At 41.0% G+C, this 18,147-nt stretch overlaps 1 protein-coding gene across 1 annotated transcript in view; it reads left to right on the forward strand.

The window, feature by feature from the left end:
• SND1 (staphylococcal nuclease and tudor domain containing 1) overlaps positions 1-18,147 on the forward strand; it is a 438,355-nt gene that overhangs the window by 226,415 nt on the left and 193,793 nt on the right. Inside the window, exon 13 of the mRNA XM_026454383.2 lies at positions 8,455-8,565. Within this exon, the coding sequence (XP_026310168.1) occupies positions 8,455-8,565 (111 nt within the window). The remainder of the gene's footprint in view (positions 1-8,454; positions 8,566-18,147) is intronic.

Genomic DNA, 18,147 nt, shown 5'->3' on the forward strand with positions numbered 1-18,147 from the left:
AAAATAGTGAAGAAGGTGGGAGAGAGATTTAGTAAATCTATAAAGCATGTGTGCCACCTCAAATGTTTCCAATTATCAAGGCTTCCAAAACAGAATCTCCTGTCTACGGATGCAGCTTGGTTATGTGAGAAGTGCCTCCTAGATATATATGAAGAACAAAAATGGGGACAAAAATATCTATGATCCAGATTCACAGGAATTGAACCAGTGGAGACTGGAGAATAAAAAACACTGGGTGGGAAGGGTGTGGTGTGACTCCTTGAAGATGCCATCACACTAGCTTTTGGAAGTTCCCTGTTACTTTCTATGACTTTTTCCTTGGAGACCTGGTTGGAAAATAGTAACTTAATAAAAGATATTTGCACATTGCTCATTGTCTCTAGATCTCTCTCAACTATAATTTTTGCCCTTACCCTTTAGAGATTTCTTTTGTCAGCTTACAAAAGCCAAATCTGTCTCAAGTCTGAAATGATCAGGTTCCTGGTTGAAAGAACATGGATGTTAGACATCTTAGTGTGAACTTGTAGGGAAGATCTAAAGAGAGCCTTGCTTTGGGCCTGTTCACCATTGAGCATTTTTCCTACTTGCTAACTGTCTTTTGGGGTAGGTAGCCCACGTCCTCCATATATATGAGCAAAGAAACTAATAATCCGAAGAAAATAGTTTTTCAGTCTTCTGAGCTTTCTACCCTGTTAATGAATCCTGTGGTGACCTTCCTTTCTCGTTTCTAACCTAGTTGCAAAGAAAGATATCAGCACCCTGTAGCTTCCCTTCTAGATCAGCCCCACGGTAAAACATCCCCTGCATAGCTGACGATAAGTGAGATCAGCCACGTGGTATGTTAGGAATCAGGATCGGAACTCTGTCACCTTCAAACCTCTATCCTAGCTCTTCTGAGAATGCCTGTAATTGTGGGGAAAGTATAGTCAATGTGTAAAGGGAGTAGGGGCAGTTTTCCAGCATTAAGACATTGGAGTTTTTGAGGGTCATGTGTGACAGAGGCCTAGGATACATGCCTGATGTCTCACAGTAAACAGCCATGAGGTGCCTTTTGTGCTTAGTTTATAAAATTTTATCACAGAGCCTTGAAGTTACCATAAAGAATATGTAATAAATATGTGTGTGTGCATGCATGCAGGCATCTGCATGAGATATATGCTTCTACTATCGATGAAGTAGTAGTTCTCCTTGAAGTCCTGCAATTTTAGTTACCTATGATCAACCACAGTCTGAAAATATTAAATGGAAAATTCTAGAAATAAACAACTCATAAGTTTTAAATTGTGTGCCTTTCTGAGGAGCCCCATTCAGTGATGAGATAGATATCTCACCTTCCAGCCTAGGCTATGAATCATCGCTTTCTCCACTGTATCAAGATTGTGTACACTACCCACATCTTAGTCTCTTAGTAGCCATCTCAGTAATTAGATCGACTGGCTATGGATGCTTGCATGTTGTTATAATTGTTCTATTTTATTAGTAGCTATTGTTGGTAATCTCTTACTGTGCTAAATTGTAGGTTAAACTTTATTATAGATATGTATGTATAGGAAAAAAATACAGAGTTCAGTACTATATGCAGTTTCAGGCATTTACTTGGAGGGGTCTTGAAGCATATATTTCTTGCGGATAAGGAGGGACTACTGTATTATGGATATACTACCCCATTAATTGTATTTCATTTATTTCCTTTACCTGTGACTAAAATATATTGCAGGCTCACTTCTTTATGGGTTTACTTTATTCTGAATATGTGTCCACATGTGTTTACCTTAAAGAAAATGTTCGGCTTTTCTGATCTCCATGGACGCCTCAGAGACTGATAAAATGTAGATAGTTTTTAAGTGAAAAATGTTTTCAAAGAGCTAGATAAAAATCTATGAAACAGAGCCACTGAGTTATCTGCATCCTTTTCAGTTGGAGATTGAAGGGGAGGGTGTGTGTGTGGGTATAATAGTGTTATTCCCTGTACCCACTCTCGTGATACTGTTGAGGCCCAGAACGTGATACCCCACAGGGTGACATTTTGACATGCCGAGAGTTCTCTAACTTTGTTTACCTCACCCAGCTACCCACCGTCTCCCACAGCGCAGGGAGGGACTCTTTCTGGAATTTCCTATTTGACTAAGATAGCTTCTTTCCAACAGAAATGCAATTGTCTTAAGTCCCCTTTCTAGAGATCTCACCAGCTCTCTCTGCCTCTTCATGGTTTGACTCTCTGGAAAGTTAGCAGTGGTTGGCGTTTGGTGTCGAATGGAAACAATTTTTTTTTTTTTTCAAGACAGTCTCTGTCACCCAGTCTGAAGTGCAGTGTTGTGACCATGGCTCACTGCAACCTTGATCTCCTGGACTCAAGAGATCCTCCTGCCTCGCCCTCCCAAAGTATTAGGATTATAGGCGTGAGCCACCACAACAGCCAAAACAACTCAACTTAAAGCAGTTGGGGCAGAAGCTGGATGCAGTGGCTCATGCCCGTAATCTCAGCACTTTGGGAGGCCAAGGTGAGAGGATCATTTGGGCCCAGGAGTTCGCAACCGTCCTGGGCAATATAGCAAGACTCTGTCTCTACAGCAGAAGTTCAAAAATGACCCAAGCATGGTGGCATGTGCCTGTAGTCCTAGCTACTCGGAGGCTGGGGTAAGATCCCTTAAGCCCAGGAGTTTGAGGCTGTAGTAACTATGATCATACCGCTGCACTGTAGCCTGAGTGACAGGGCTTGACCCTGTCCCTTTTATATATATTAAAAAAGAAAAAGCAATTAAGGCAGATCAAAGGCATATGTGCTCAGAGGGGTAGTCTGGCTTGGGGTGTCAGAGCCCCATAGGAGAGGAGGGAGGGAGGGAGGGAGGGAGGGAAGGAAGGAAGGAAGGAAGGAAGGAAGGAAGGAAGGAAGGAAGGAAGGAAGGGAGGGAGGGAGGGAGGGAGGGAGGGAGGGGGGAGGGGAGGGGAGGGGAGAGGGGAGAGAGGAGAAAAGAGAAGGGAGGGGAAGGGAGGGGAGAGGAGAGGAGAGAAATCTAATTATTTTGGAAATATAGCACTGGAACATTATTTTCCTAGCCAAGTTTTCCCAGCATGTAATCAAGGACGATAACTTTCTGCATGCTTTCCCAGCTTTAGTCTTCCTCCTTTCAATTATCTGGGACTTCAATTTAAAAAGAGAACGAAAGGGAGGGAGAGAAAGTGGAATTAGCCTAGATCCATGTACTTGACTGTCTCATTCATTTCTTTAGGCTGCTAATGAAAGGTCAGGAGATTTTCTCCTGGCTAAAGATGGCTCAGAACCTGACACTACTGAGTTGATCAGTTGCCCAGTAAGAAAATAGAACATTAAATTGTGTGCCATGACATTATGCTGCTTTAGACAAATTTATAAATCCTGCTTTCTTGAGCATATCAGTAATTCTATTCCAATTATACACGTCTGGCCTGAATGGATAATTCACAATCGGCATCTAAAAAGGGACCTAACAGCCTCGGAAGTCTAACAGTAAGCCATCACTCTCCATATCAGCTGAAAACACAAAGAGAATTAGTGCTAGGACTGAAATGCTTCTCCAAACTAAAAGAGATGTTTAGGGTTCTATTGAAAGTCAACAGTTTCCATTAGGCATGATCAGGTGGTTCCTGATATAAACAAACACAAGTGACATGGGATTCACAGGCAGGCTTGCTCAAAAGATACACGAGCAGTTGACATCTTCCCCTCTGGTTAATTTCTGCAGCAAGCAGGTTGTAATATAAGCTCAAACTTAGCCACTATAAGATAGCAGTCAAACCGTAGGGTCCATTATTATGCCAACATGGAGAAAATGTGTTCCATACCCATACAAGAGAACAGGAATCCTAAGGGGTAAAATTTCAATTGTAGTAGGCCTTAATTTTTTTATCATATTTTTACCTGCCTTCCCACTTCTACCAATATTGGAAGTAACAATATATTGACATTTAATAATTGTCTAAAACTTTCCAGTTTACTTCACAATGTGTGTTTGTGTTAATTTTGAAACCACTTAAGCTATAGAAGAGTTGCACATAACTGTACAAAGAGCATACCTTTCAGCTATTTAAGAGCAACTGGCCGATCTATTGTACCTCTCCTCAGATAATTTATTGTGCATTTTCTGTGAGGCAGGACATTTTCCTGAATACTCAAAAAAAATTAGAACTCGGATATTAACACATTCCTACCATCTAATCCACAAACCTACTCAAATTTTGCCAACTGTTCTAATGGAATACTTCAAGAAAACGATCTAGTTCAGAATCAGGTGTTGCATTTAGAGGTCATGTCACTTTAGTCTGAAATAGTTCTTTAGTCTTTCTTTGACCATTATGGCCTTGACACTTTTGAAGAGTACAGGTCAGTTATTTTGGTTTGTGTGATGTTTCTTCATGACCATAAAGTTAAGTACTGATTCATCATTTATTGATGATGGTAATCTTGATCTTTTGATTTGGGTGGTGTCTACCAGGCTTCTCCACTGTAAAGGTACTATTTTACTCTTTGTAATTAATAGATATTTTGTGAGGAGACACTTTGAACTATATAGTTTTCACCTCTCATTGAACTCCCAAGTTATTCCTTTATTTGTTTGTATTAGAATGAATTCATGGAATCTCATTTTATTCAAACAGTTATAACCCACTACTACTGTTCTTTGACACTCAAATTGTTCCCAGTTTGGCCAGTAGGAGCCAGGACTTCTGTGTCCTTTGGACATGTCTTCTGTCTTTTTTTGAGCACTTCCCTGTTTTCTAGTACAACATGTTCCAGGCTTATCTTGTACTGTCTTCCCCAGATCTGAAATTAGCCATTTATCTAAGGAGCCCACATTTCCATCTATATTTATTTTTATATGTTTATTTCTAAATCTATCTATATCTATTGAAAACCATGTGTGGCAGTCATGAAAATGTGCCTCCTGGATCTCCAACTGCAGGAAGCATAATAGACTGACAGCCCAGCTGCTGTGCTTTGAAATCAATCACTGCTACTTCAGCCAAGGCTATGCTTCCCACCAGCTGCTCCCAGCCAATAGCAGAGTGCAACAGAGATACTAAGGCAGGCCTATTGCTGAGGGACATAGGGTTCCTCTGATGGACAATTTTGACTTCTTATCAAGCATTGACAAAACTCTTTGGAACAGGCCCATAGCTCAGATGTTCCCTGTGTAACCTTCCTTCAATCTCTCCCATCTGCACAGGGGTTTGACCTGCACTGCAGTCTGATAGCTCTTCCCAGGCCTCCTGGGGTTTCCTTCCCACCTTCCTTGAGATGAGTTTTCTCCAATTAATCTCTTGCACATCTAATCCTTCTTGGCACGTGCTTCTTGTAGAACCTGAACCAACATACCATGAGTTCACACAAATACCTAAAATCCCAATCCACCACTACAGGGTTCATTCTAGTTTTCTTCCTTTCCATATTTGTAAATACCTACTCTGACAGTGAGAAACCTGGCTTATCCTTAGTACTTTCACTGGTAGGATTGATATTCCTTAGTGTAACCAATCTTGTAACACTGATGTCACCTCTCCCAAGTGGACACTCAGTCTTTAATGCCTGGCTATGGAGCCACCTTCCCAGAAGATGTTTGTACCCAGCTTGGACTCTGATACCTTGTGTGAGTGATCATCCTTACCTTCCTATGGGGCTCTGACACACCAAACCAGACTACCCTATACTTTGTGCAAAATACTGTGCTTGCACAACTGGGATATAGAGCAAGAAAAGCATGGCCCCTGCCCTCACAAAGTTTATCACTCACCAAGGAAGATAAACAATGAATGAATAATTGCCATATAATGTGATGATGTATCACATGGGGAACCACCAAGAAGAGAACACATGTGATTCTCATATGCATGGCACGTAGTAAATACCCAATAATGATGGTGGTTATCATTTCATGTATTTTTACTCTCATTACCGCTAAGCACCAGCATCACAACTGTTCCTCCAGGAGAAATCTATAATTAGGGGATAAGAAGCTAAGAGAACATGGCTTAGATGCTGAGCTTTAAAGGAAAGAGAGAAGAAAGTTAGTGGGCAGGGTGTGGAGTGATTTGGGAATCTAAGGCCTCGGGAACTCCATATGGCAGGTCTTAACTGGTTTGTAGACATTTGCTGATAGGATAAAGAGGGCAGGGACAAGGAAAAGTAGAGAAAGTGCCCTTGTTTTTTTCCTGGCCAGGCAGATACTCAGTAATTCTGTGAATTGATTTGAGCAGAATTAACTGGGGTGGATCATTAAACATTTGTGTTGTCTTTCTTTTTATATCAAAGCTTGTTTTGTGAATTTTTCCTTGCCTGCTCTGCCATTCCCACTTTCTCCTCCAAACCCCATGTATTGACTGTAAAATGTGAATGCTCAGTAATTCAAAATGCAGTAACAAGTATTTCTTTGTTCTCTTGGCATTTAAAACAGCCAGGACATCTCAAACTATCAAAAGTGGAGTTGTCCCCCATGCCACTCCCCAGCCTTCTTACTAGCTCTTTGATGGGTAGAGCCTCTCTTGTTCCCTGCTAGGGCCTCTTGGTGACAACCTTAGTTAAATCCTCACCATGTATCAACATCTACATCTGCTGATTTGAGGCTGTTGCCTTCGCCATGCTGCCAAACACAACTCTGTGATAATGACAGCATTTGCCAGCACGCTTATGCAGTGACTCAGGAGACAGGGTGACCAGCAAAGCAGCCTCTTTGTGGGAGTGGATTTTGAGAAGTGCTAATTCCGTGGTGGTTTGGAGATATTAATACCGTGCTGGCAGTAGATAAACAGACATCAGAGGGGCATATAATGAGAAGATAATCAGCCACCGCATCTTTTCCTCCTTGCTCTACCAACACATTTATTTTTTTTCTTCTTTTTAAAAAAAAGCATGTTCTGCTGGGTTTTGACAAACAGAGCCGTTAAATTGCGTAAACATGCACAGATACTGGTTGGTTCAGCTCCCAGCATCCCCACGGTATGACTTTCTAAGAATGACCGGTATGTTAGGAGTTAACCACATTTTCAAACAATACTCAGTCATAACATATGGCACGGTAGCCTATTGCTTACCATAGCCTCTCCCTAAAGGGCAGCAAACCAGATGGTTTGAGTAGGGCCTTTGGTATAATTATGACAGACACAAAGAAAGACATAACCACCATTCTCCCTCAATAATATCATGCCTCTTGTTTTCCAGTATTTGCTATAGTTAATTATACTTAATTTTTGAAAATTTGTTTTTGCAGTTTGATTGTTCATAACAAAGTTCCCTTTCCAGATTGGGGAGGAACCATGCAAATATATATCATTAAGTGTCTGCATATCATTTCCCATTCATCTTTCTCTAGTTAGTAGATGCAGGCCACATAGAATGACATCTCTCATTCCCAAGTGTGAGCAATTTTCTTATTCTGGCAAAAAAAAAAAAAAAAAAGATTTGTTGCATTTGAGCATTACTTTGCATTAGAGTCTAACCTGAGATTTTCTGTAGCTCCCATGGAGTATTGCACCAAAACTGGTCATCTCAGATTTTATGCTTTTTACTTGCTTTGTTCCCCATCTTGATTTGCTTTTTTCTTTCTTTTTTGAGATAGGGCCTCATTCTGTTACCCAGACTGCAGTGTAGTGGTGTGATCACAGCTCACAGCAACCTCAAACTCCTGATCCTCTTTCCTCAGCATTCCAAGTAGCTGGAACTGTAGGCATGCACCACCACAATCGGCTAGTTTTTAAATTTTTATTATAGAGATGGGGTCTCATTTTGTTGTCCAGGTTGCTCACAAACTCCGGGCTTAAGTGATCCTAGTTCCTGGGCCTCCCAAAGAATTGGGATCATAGGCATGACCCGCAGCGCAAAGGATTTCCTTTCTAATAGAATGCCTCCTTCCTGCCTGCCCCTTCTCTCTTCATTCATAGTCTTTTCTTTTCCAAGCCCACTTTGGGTAGAAGATCCACTCTCAGGAGTTCTTGTAAGAGAAACACTTTGTTATGTAAAACCAATGTTTCTAACATTGCCAAACTAAAAGAAGACATTTTCTGGTTGTTCTGTCGGCTAGAAAGATTTTGAGAAATTTAGGTCATGCTTTTATATGTTCCGTTTTTTTCTCTGTGTGCCTAATATTTTATAGCAGACTTGAGGGCTGTGGCTTGTTTATAACATTCTGTAAATAGCCTGGTGCAATGTGGGCTTTTTACAGATTTTTTTTTTTTTTTTGCTAGTTTTTAATATATGGATTGATATAGCATCTGACTGTGCTAACCAGAAAATTGCTGAGCTAGGGAACTCTGTTATTTAACCTTTTATTTGGATTTCTAGCTTAGCAACTCATTGGTCTTGAAACCTTGGCTTCTCCCTCTGCCAGAATGCGTTAAGACCTGCAGGTGCTAACTGTTATTATTTCTGTTGACTGAGCCCCTTATGCACTTCTAGTGCTCACTGACCTATCTTTTCTGTTGCAGAAACATTGCTGAGGCTCTTGTCAGCAAAGGTCTAGCCACAGTGATCAGATACCGGCAGGATGATGACCAGAGATCATCACACTATGATGAACTGCTTGCTGCAGAGGCCAGGTAAGACCAAACATTACTAAACACATGGGAACCCACATCCTCACTTTTTTCTTTCCCAGTTTTGTGCCTATAGCTGAGCAGAATGTGTTGGAAAATAATACGCTGAGAAAGCGTGTATTATTATTCCAGATTTTCCCCATGAAACGAAGGACACACTTTGAACTTGCTGTCTAATTTTGGTTAAGTGCACTTGATCTTCCATTTTAAAAAACATGTAAAATAGGTATATATTAGATACGATCTCCATATGTAGCTGTATAAAAGAAAGCATGAACGAGTACACTATAGCAGATATGTTTATCATTATTCCGGGACTAACAGTGAAGCCATACTTATGTGTGTAGTACATTTGCCTTTGTTTCTTACCTCCAAAGGCCTCTACTCCTAGCCCCTCCCATTTACCACCTCTAGACCTTTTGTCATGTACAAAGGAAATGAAAACATTTATTAGGAAATGAGTTTTGGTTTCAAACACTTCTGACAGCTGGCAGGAGACCATTTGAGAAGCCCTGTGACATTTTACTCTTGTCCTTCATCCCTGTGGCTGGTTGCCCCAAGGACATGCATGCTGCTCAGCAGTATTTCTGGCCATTGATATCCCTCAGGGCTCTTACTCAGGGAGTCTTTTGTCACTGGGTGGTCTGGTAGTTGAGTGATTCCCAGACTTCTTGGGAAACAGAGCAAGAACTGAGCTACTTATTGCTGAACTGACCTGGATAGCTCAGCAGACTGCTTGGACTCAACCAAAATATATCCATTGTTTAAACGTGATTTCAGAGGCCTGCCTCACTCGGCAGTTTTTCCATAGCCTCTAGGACCCATTTAGTTCTAGGAGTTTGATAATTGTCAGGTTATTTTCTACAGTTAGAGGAGGAATGATTCCGTTATCTAATCTCAGCTTCAGATTTTGTTATCTAATCTCAGCTTCAGATTTTGTCATTGAGATCACTTCTCTTGCTCTTTGACCCATAACATTGCCCTGATATGTGACATTTACCTCTAACACTGTGTCACATCCTGATGGATAGAACATCTGTAGAATGTCGCACAGAATGTCAGCTGAGAAATCAGTCTGTCAGGCTGCTGTGGCTTTTGGATTCTTTCTTGTGGGCTTTTCCCAATAGACCCTGTCGAGGACCTCATTCTTCAGTACAAAGAGTCCAGTGAAAATACTCACATCTTTGGATGTTTAAGGCTCATTAATAGTCATTTAAAATATGTAGTTCGTGATTGGTGTTTGCTCACAAACCTCCTTACTTTCTTCTCTCCCTGCCTATATTATCAGTAAGCAAGGCAGTCCCAAAGAACTCATGATGAGAAATCTGACTTCACGTTTCTTGGTTCTGGTTTTGTTTGGTTTTGTTTTGTTTTTAATTTTTTTAATTTTGCCTTTTGTGAGTATATAACAGGTGTATGTATTTATGGGTTACATGAGATATTTTGGTACAGGCATGCAATGCATAATAATCACATTATGGAAAATGGGGCATCTGTCCTCTTAAGTATTTATCCTTCATGTTACAAACAATCCAGTTATACTCTTAGTTATTTTTTAATGTACAATTAAATTATTATTGACTATAGTGACCCTGCTGTGCAATCAAATACTAGGTCTTATTTATTCTTTCAAGCTATATATATATATTTTGTACACTTTATCCATCCCTACCTCACCTCCACCCTCTCACTACCCCTCCCAGCCTTTGGTAACCTCTCTACTCTGTGTCTCCATGAATTCAATTGTTTCGATTTTTAGATCCCACATATAAGTCAGAACATGCAATGCTTTGTCTCTCTGTCCCTGGCTTATTTCACTTGGCATTATGACTTCCATTTCCATCCATGTTGTTGCAAATGACAGGATCTCATTCTTTTTTAATGGCTGAATAGTACTCCATTGTGTATGAGTACCACAGTTTGTTTATCCATTCATCTGTTGATGGACACTTAGCTTACTTCCAAGTTTTGGCTGTTGTGAACAGGGCTGCAGCAAACATGGGAGTACAGATATCTCTTCGATATACTAATTTCCCTTTTTTAGGTAGTATATACCCAGCAGTATGATTGCTGGATCATATGGTAGCTCTATTTTTAGTTTCTTGAGGATCCTCCAAACTTTTCCCCATAGTGGTTGTACTAATTTATATTCCCACCAGCAGTGTACGAGGGCTCCCTTTTCTCCACATCCTCGCCAGGATTTATTGCCTGTCTTTTGGATATAAGCCATTTTAACTGGGGTGAGATGATATCTCATTATAGTTTTGATTTGCATTTCTCTGATGATCAGTGATGTTGAACACCTTTTCACATGCCCGTTTGCCATTTTTATGTCTTCTTTTGAGAAATGTCTATTCAAATATTTTGCCCGTTATTTTACTTGGATTATTAGGCTTGGTACTGTTTGATCATCCAGCTCCAGTAGGAAACGGAACAATTACTAAACTATCCGTGGGATTTGGGGGGTGGGTCCATGCTGGGCTTATTCAGCCGAATCTGATGGTAACTTGAAGAACAGGTTATGCATTTCCAGAGTAGCAGGAGCCCTCAGCAATATAATGGAATGTATAGTTGTATTTTCCACGCAGGCTTCACACTGCCACCAGTGAATATGTAATTCTGACAGGCAGGTAAGCATGAAAATAATTTGCAGGGCTGCTCTGGAAAGTGAGGCTGGAATAAGCTCTTTTATTATGCTGTTAGAAATAGCCATGCTGTGCTATAATACTTGATGAGTATTCATAGATAGTGAAATTTTTTAAGTTTTAGGTTTTAAGATGAAAACAGCCTTTTTAGTCCAGTGCTTATTTTGTGCAGAAGTAACGTAACAAGATGCTTGCTTGCTAAGGCAGTGAGCTGCCTAGAGATAATTGTGTTGAGCAATTGCCTTCAGACTGGATGGTGAGAAAATTGGCTTCAGGGTCATTGCACTTTGCAGGTTGAGTAAACGGAGAGAATTAACCACTTCCCTATGCCCATGAGGCACTGCCATAACGAGATACAGGCCTTATACAGAACAGGAAGAAATACTCAGCATGAACGGTGAGTGAATTTTTGTTTGGAGCAGTTTTGTCAGTGAGCCCCAGGATGCTAGCCTAGTGCCATCTTCTCGATGCTAACCCCCAGGAGGGTGAAGTCAGATTCAAGAAAGATCAGAATGCTTGCTAGATAGGAATGATAGTTTTGTAGCCGTTAAAAAAGATTTTCAGTGCAGAATCCCCATCCTTTTGTTTCTGGTGTTTTGTTTTGGTGACTGTGGTTGTTTTGAGACACGGTTTTGCTCTGTGTCCAGGCGGGAATGCAGTGGCACAATCATGACTCACTGCAGCCTCCCTTTCTTGAAAATGGTAAAGTTGACCACTTTTCAAGACCACCTCTGTCCTGACCCTGGCTTGTTTGAGTTCGCCTTTAGTTTGAAGCACCTCGTTCTCCCGCGACACATTCCCCGTGTTCCCTTAGCATTCTTCTCGCCTCTCTCACGTTACAGCCTATCAGAGCTCTTTCACATGCTTCTTCTGCCCCTTATCCGGCCAGGTACTCAATATTATCTGAGTTTAGGGTTGTTTTCCCCTAGATAGATGAGCCGTATTTTTTCTAGCTGAACTCTGCTTTGTGATTTTATGCCCCTGTCAATGCATTTTCTCTACCTCCCAGCTTCGTGTCCTCTGCAGATCTCATTAATGAGTTGTTTACTCCTTTTCTGGGTCCTGAATAAAACCCCTAAATAAGAATGGCTTTGGTGTTGACCCCCAGGTCTCTCACTGCACGGACTGTCACTTAACTGTCTTTTGTTTATCATCCTTCAGCCACTTCTTAATCTTCAGCGATTGTGTACTGAGCCAAGCCAGTTTGAATTAATTTCTCAAGCAAAATTTCTTAAGGCACTGTATTTAATGCTTTGGCAAAGGCCAAATTCATAACATATGCCGCATTCATATCAGTCATTCGTTCTGACACTCTTTAGGTAAATAATAGACGGGTCAGGTGGCAAGGCATCATTCTGCTCTGTCCCTCCCCACCAAGATGTCAATTCCGACAGACTTCTTTGACCCTGGTTATTGCTGGTGATATCGGCAGTGGTGCAGAGTACTCTTCTGTTGACTTTGCTTTCCAGTGCGCTGCTTGGCCATTAGTACTTTTAGAGAAACATTGTAAGCTTTGGGGAAAGGGCAGCCTGTTAAACTTGTCTGACTTAGGTCAGCACTGCTGCCTGCCTAGAAGTTGATGAGCTTTCTCAGGGCTCTGAAGCCCCTACTTCCTCTGCAAAGGGATATGATCTGCCAACCTTTCTCATATCATTTCATGGGCGCTCAGGGAGTGATGCGGTAGGCACTCATTGGGAGACCAAATGAGACAGAGGGGAAAGAAGAATACCAATTTGCAGTTTGCCTGTTGCTTTCAAGCATATCCACCTGCCTGTATAGAAACAAACTCTACCACATCAGCAGCTCTGTTCACTTAGCTGACCCTTCAGGGCTCCTTTATTCAGGTGCCTCTCTGCTTCTGGGAAACCCTCATTATGTCTTAAATATATAGCCCATCTAGAGGAAGCCACATCTTTTTTGTTTAAAGGGTAAATAAACCTCACATTCCCAAAAGGCGACCTTTCAGCCTTCCTTTCCAGCTCCGTTGTCTATCATCAGCTGCCCCATCCCTCATTACTTTGTGTCCTAGCAAGATAAGGTTTTGGCGTTTTCTCATATACTCTCAGGCCTTGTTTATCTCGTAGGCTTTGTTGAAAAGCCCTTGATGTTGTCCTACAGTTCTGAGAGTTCCAGTGTGTGTATCCTCTGTTTTTTGTTTTTTTACCCCACTCAGAATTTAGGTGCAGCTGACCCACAGTTTCTCTGTGACACTCCTGAACTTGGTCTCACTTTTTAGAAGCATCATATGGACTCCTTAGAGTGTGAAACATTATTTCTGTTCTGTATGATCCTGTTTGATTCCCATATTGACTTTCCAGCATTTCCAGTTCCTCTTTTTGTTTTAGTGTTTCCCGGTTAGCTGGCCTGCTGCATATGCCTAGTCTTGACGAGTCTTCCTAACTTTAGGCAGAGCTTTTAACTTCTTCAAGGAATATTTCTTGAATCCTTCTGCGGTATTTCCAAGATAGTGAGTCACTACCGGGACCCTTTCTGCTTTCTGAAGTGTCATAAAAATCTTTCATATGCTCTATTTTATGTATTTGGTGTAACACATCCAAGTTTTGATTTTGGAGAGGCCAGAATGTGAATTTTGTCATCATGCTAGATGTCTTCCAAGTGGAGCTTTTGTTGAGCGTGTTATGGACACTGAATACGAGTTGGTAATGTTTAGAGTCTGATCAAAGCATGGCTCTGTGCTGTGTTTTCTTTAGACATGGGGGATATCATCTATGTACATCTTCTGATGCTACCACTAGCCTTATTTTAAAATGTAATATTTTAAGAATTCCTAGAAATTGTTAGAATCTGGCTCTTTGCAGGAAAACACAGAAGTTATGTTAGTTCAGAAGTTGGGGCTTTATTCCTTTAAGGTATCTTTTAATTCTAAGATTTACAATTTCAAGATCGGATGTATATATTCAGAAAAGAAATTGATGCTCCAGCTTGACTGTAGGAAAGCAATTGTATTGAACAACCTAGTGTCTGAGCAGATTTAAATGAATTTAGATTCATTCTGGTCATACATAATGAGGTTAGGGTTATCTTAGGAGAAGAGAAAAGGGCAGGCTCTCTCTTATCTTTTCATGTGTATTCTATTTCTTGCCTGGCACACTGCAGATTTAGAAAACCATGGTGTTGTTATCCATCTTTGAGAGGCAAGTGTGAACCTGCCCTCATCTCAGCGTCGCCTTGGCTACTTCTCTTCCCAGTTCCCTGAAGGACTCATTTTTCTGATTCAGCAAACTCTCTTTCTAAAAAACGAAAAACCAGCACTCCAGCCTTGCTGTGTTCTACATCTCCAATCTCTGAACTCCAAACCCCAGAAGGACCAGTCTCTTGCTTTTTTTAGTGAGATTGGCAGTGCCCTCATATTGTAGGCTTCTGTGTTTGAACCTGTAGGAAATCTGCGCTGGCATTTCTGTCACAGACTTTGATCAAAAAGCTATAAACAGATTGATAAACTCTTTCTTTCTTAAACCAATATCCCTGGCCATTATTAAGAGAGATTCAGTATTAATTGCATATCTCTTTGGTGACGCAGTTAATGGGGGCCACAGTGGGCTTTCTAAGTTCTACATGTTTGTAGCAGTGGCTTGTACATATATTTTGCAATTCCATTGAATGAAGTGCTTTTAAGACCACTGGGAAGGAAATGGTCTTGGTCTTCCACTCTGGACTTAGCTAGAGAAGCTCTCCCTTTTTTCTGATTTATAGGGAAGTTTTTCCATAAAATTTCAATAAATGAAGGGAAAAAGTGACTTGTGCCTTAAAAAAAAAGAAAAAAGAAAAAACTGTTGACAGGTCCTTCATATCTGTGTCTTCAGTTTTACTCGCATTCACATACTGGTTATGAATGAATGTAAAGAGTTATTTGCCAGCATTTTCTGTTGCTAAGTTAAAAGATACAATTTTAGGACTCTGAAATGAAAGAGGTTAGTACATTGGTTTGACACTATTGTGATTTGTTAAATGTTTTGATAAGCAAATTTCATTTCTATGCCAGTCTGTTTAGACAATTGGCATTGAATTTATGTGTTTTGAAATTTTAAAACTGATATATCCTATCACAGAGTGTAGATTATATGGGTTAATCAGTTCTCCAAGAAAGCATACCGTTCCTCTGTCAGAAACAGTGGTCAAGGCTAGTCTGTGTTGCATGTGATGGCTTTGTATTCATTTCTTCTCTTTATTCCTTTTTGTTTGTTTGTTTTTTGTGTTTTTTGAGTGTATCCTGGGTTCCAGGCATGGGCGATAATAGTGGTGAATAAAAAGGATAATAGACGCAACTGGCCGGGCGCGGTGGCTCAACCCTGTAATCCCAGCACTTTGGGAGGCCGAGACGGGCAGATCACGAGGTCAGGAGATCGAGACCATCCTGGCTAACACGGTGAAACCCCGTCTCTACTAAAAAATAGAAAAAACTAGCCGGGCGAGGTGGCGGGCGCCTGTAGTCCCAGCTACTCGGGAGGTTGAGGCAGGAGAATGGCGTAAACCCGGGAGGCGGAGCTTGCAGTGAGCTGAGATCCGGCCACTGCACTCCAGCCTGGGCGACAGAGCAAGACTCCGTCTCAAAAAAAAAAAAAAAAAAAAAAAAAATAGACGCAACTTTTTACAAAGCATGCAGTCTCAGAGGGACAGGCACTAAATACTTTTATTAGTACTGCTGGATATTGCTGTTTTTCCTATTTCTTCTTTTTTCTTACCTGTTTTCTTAGCCCTTCCTCTTTCCTCCCTCTTTATTTTTAACACTGCTTGCCTTACATCTTTTTTATTCCGTCTCTCATTTCTATTAAATGGTCCCATGAGAGTATCTTCCTGAAATTCATCTTTTCTATCCAGCCTCTGTTCTTATCTTCTCAACAGTTTAATGGTATGGCTTTAAATAAACCAAGATTTCTCACTTTCAATCTAATGACCTCAACAAGTGAAAATTCTTTTTGAATAAAAGTAGAACCTATTGAATACCGTGAAAAACAGAGCTCTTACTTGAAGTTTAATGGTAGATTCCTGTAACACCAGGGTACTGTTGGATTTTTAGCTCAAGCATCATAGGAGGCAGTAGTTGGGTGCCTTACGACTGCCGTCTTTACTCTCTGCATTACATCAAGCCAGTACAGGTTGAAAGCCAGCACAGAGGAAGAGACTGGCCTTTCTCTTAAATGTCCTAATGGCTTCCTTTCTTTTATAACTTTGGAAATGCACATCCCACCCTACATTTTGGGGTTGCAGTTAAGTGTCACGGTCATGAGGTAGCTAATTGGGTTCAGCACATGTCATTATGTGTCAGTGTGGAGGGTTTCACTGTTGGGGAGTAGGGAAGATCAGTTTTTGCAAGTGGATGTGATAACTGGAAAATGCATTAAAAGAGCTGGTGTTGGGAAGTGATTTGACGATGCAGCTGAATGTGGGGAAATTTAGCTTTTCCCTTTCTTCAGAAAAGATGATGCACTCAACATCCAAATAGCAGTAATCAATCTGCATTTAAGGCAGCACAAATGGCCACTTCTGGAGAGCTGTATGATGTCTCCATTTCCAAATAGTTTTCTCTTTCAGGATATTAAGAGGATCTGTTCACTCCCTCCATCCCATCCTTCTCTTCCCTCCCCACTCCTAGTTCCTTCTGACGTAACTCATGTTGTGAGACTTTTCTTTATGATTCATGAGGGGCTGGAGTATAGCTGGCACTCATTAGCTTTATTGCCTGTCTTGACTAGCAAGCTGTGGGTAGTCCTGCAGATCATGGGTGGATGATGAACTGCTGGAAAGCAGTCCTCCTTGGCTCTGTTCTGTAATCATTAGTCTACACTAGTTGTATTCCTTCAGAGAGGACATTGTTCTAGGCTAAACTTCCTACATGAATTAGCCATTATTGTGTCTTACCCCACCCCCATCCCCCAAAATAGGTTCAGCTATGACCACTTGTCTGTCCAGAGCCACTTGTCTGTTTTATTCCATCTCACTCTCCTCTTGGCTAAGAGGCTCTTGCTTCTTTCACACAACCCAAAATATTTGATATGTTGGAAGGTTCTTGTACTGGGAATATCATTTCAGTCCAGAATAAATTGTAACAATAAAGTGATAACACTTGACCCTTGACTTTCTTGAATGTCTTAAAACTTGCTTCTCTAAATCTGTGGCTCTCAGACCAGCCACATCACTGTTGCTTGGAAACTTGTTAGAAATGTGAATTCTCAGCACCCTGCCCGCTGCACTCTAACACATTCTTTAGGTGATTCTGATGCACACTAGAATTTGAGAAGCACTGCCCTAATCAGTCCCTGATCATTGTAAAACAAATCAAAGTGTATGCCCTTTCATGGAAGATTGATCATTTAATCTTCATTGTAATTGGAATTACAGTCATGGTTATAAGTAACAGAGAACAAGGCATGGAATGGACGAGGTTTGGATTTCTATAGTATGTCCCAGCTCTTTATTCCCCTTGACTCCTGTCTCTTTCCCCCTTCCTCAAACTCTAAGTTCATGGCTCCTTAATTTGATTCCTTCTGAGTAGCCTCCACCAGCTCTCAGCTAATTTAATGTGAAATCATCTTGAGTGTTACAGTGCTGGCTTGCTTTGGCTCATCTGCAGCTGCAGGTGGCTGAGTGGGTCGGAGAGCTGAGTCTCTCTCTGTTAGGCATATCCCTATCCTGCTTCTGCTCTAATCCTTAGAAATCTCTCAGGAGGACTATAGTTCGAATAATTAATCACTGATACATCAGCACACAGAATTTTATAACTGCTTGTGAATGGGAAATCCGCTTCATAGCTTTCTTTCATTTGCAGGATTCTTTACATCTAAATTTCTTGTAAACTTCCTTGTGCATTTCTGTTTTATCCTAAGCTGCTTCTGACTCTGCCCCCCGCCAGCACCCTCCAACTTTGGTCCCAGAAGTTGAGAAGGATTACCTCCCATTGCTCTTGCTTTTACATCAAGGT

Source organism: Piliocolobus tephrosceles, chromosome 8 (genome assembly GCF_002776525.5).
Source record: "Piliocolobus tephrosceles isolate RC106 chromosome 8, ASM277652v3, whole genome shotgun sequence".
Classification (NCBI taxonomy): domain Eukaryota; kingdom Metazoa; phylum Chordata; class Mammalia; order Primates; family Cercopithecidae; genus Piliocolobus; species Piliocolobus tephrosceles.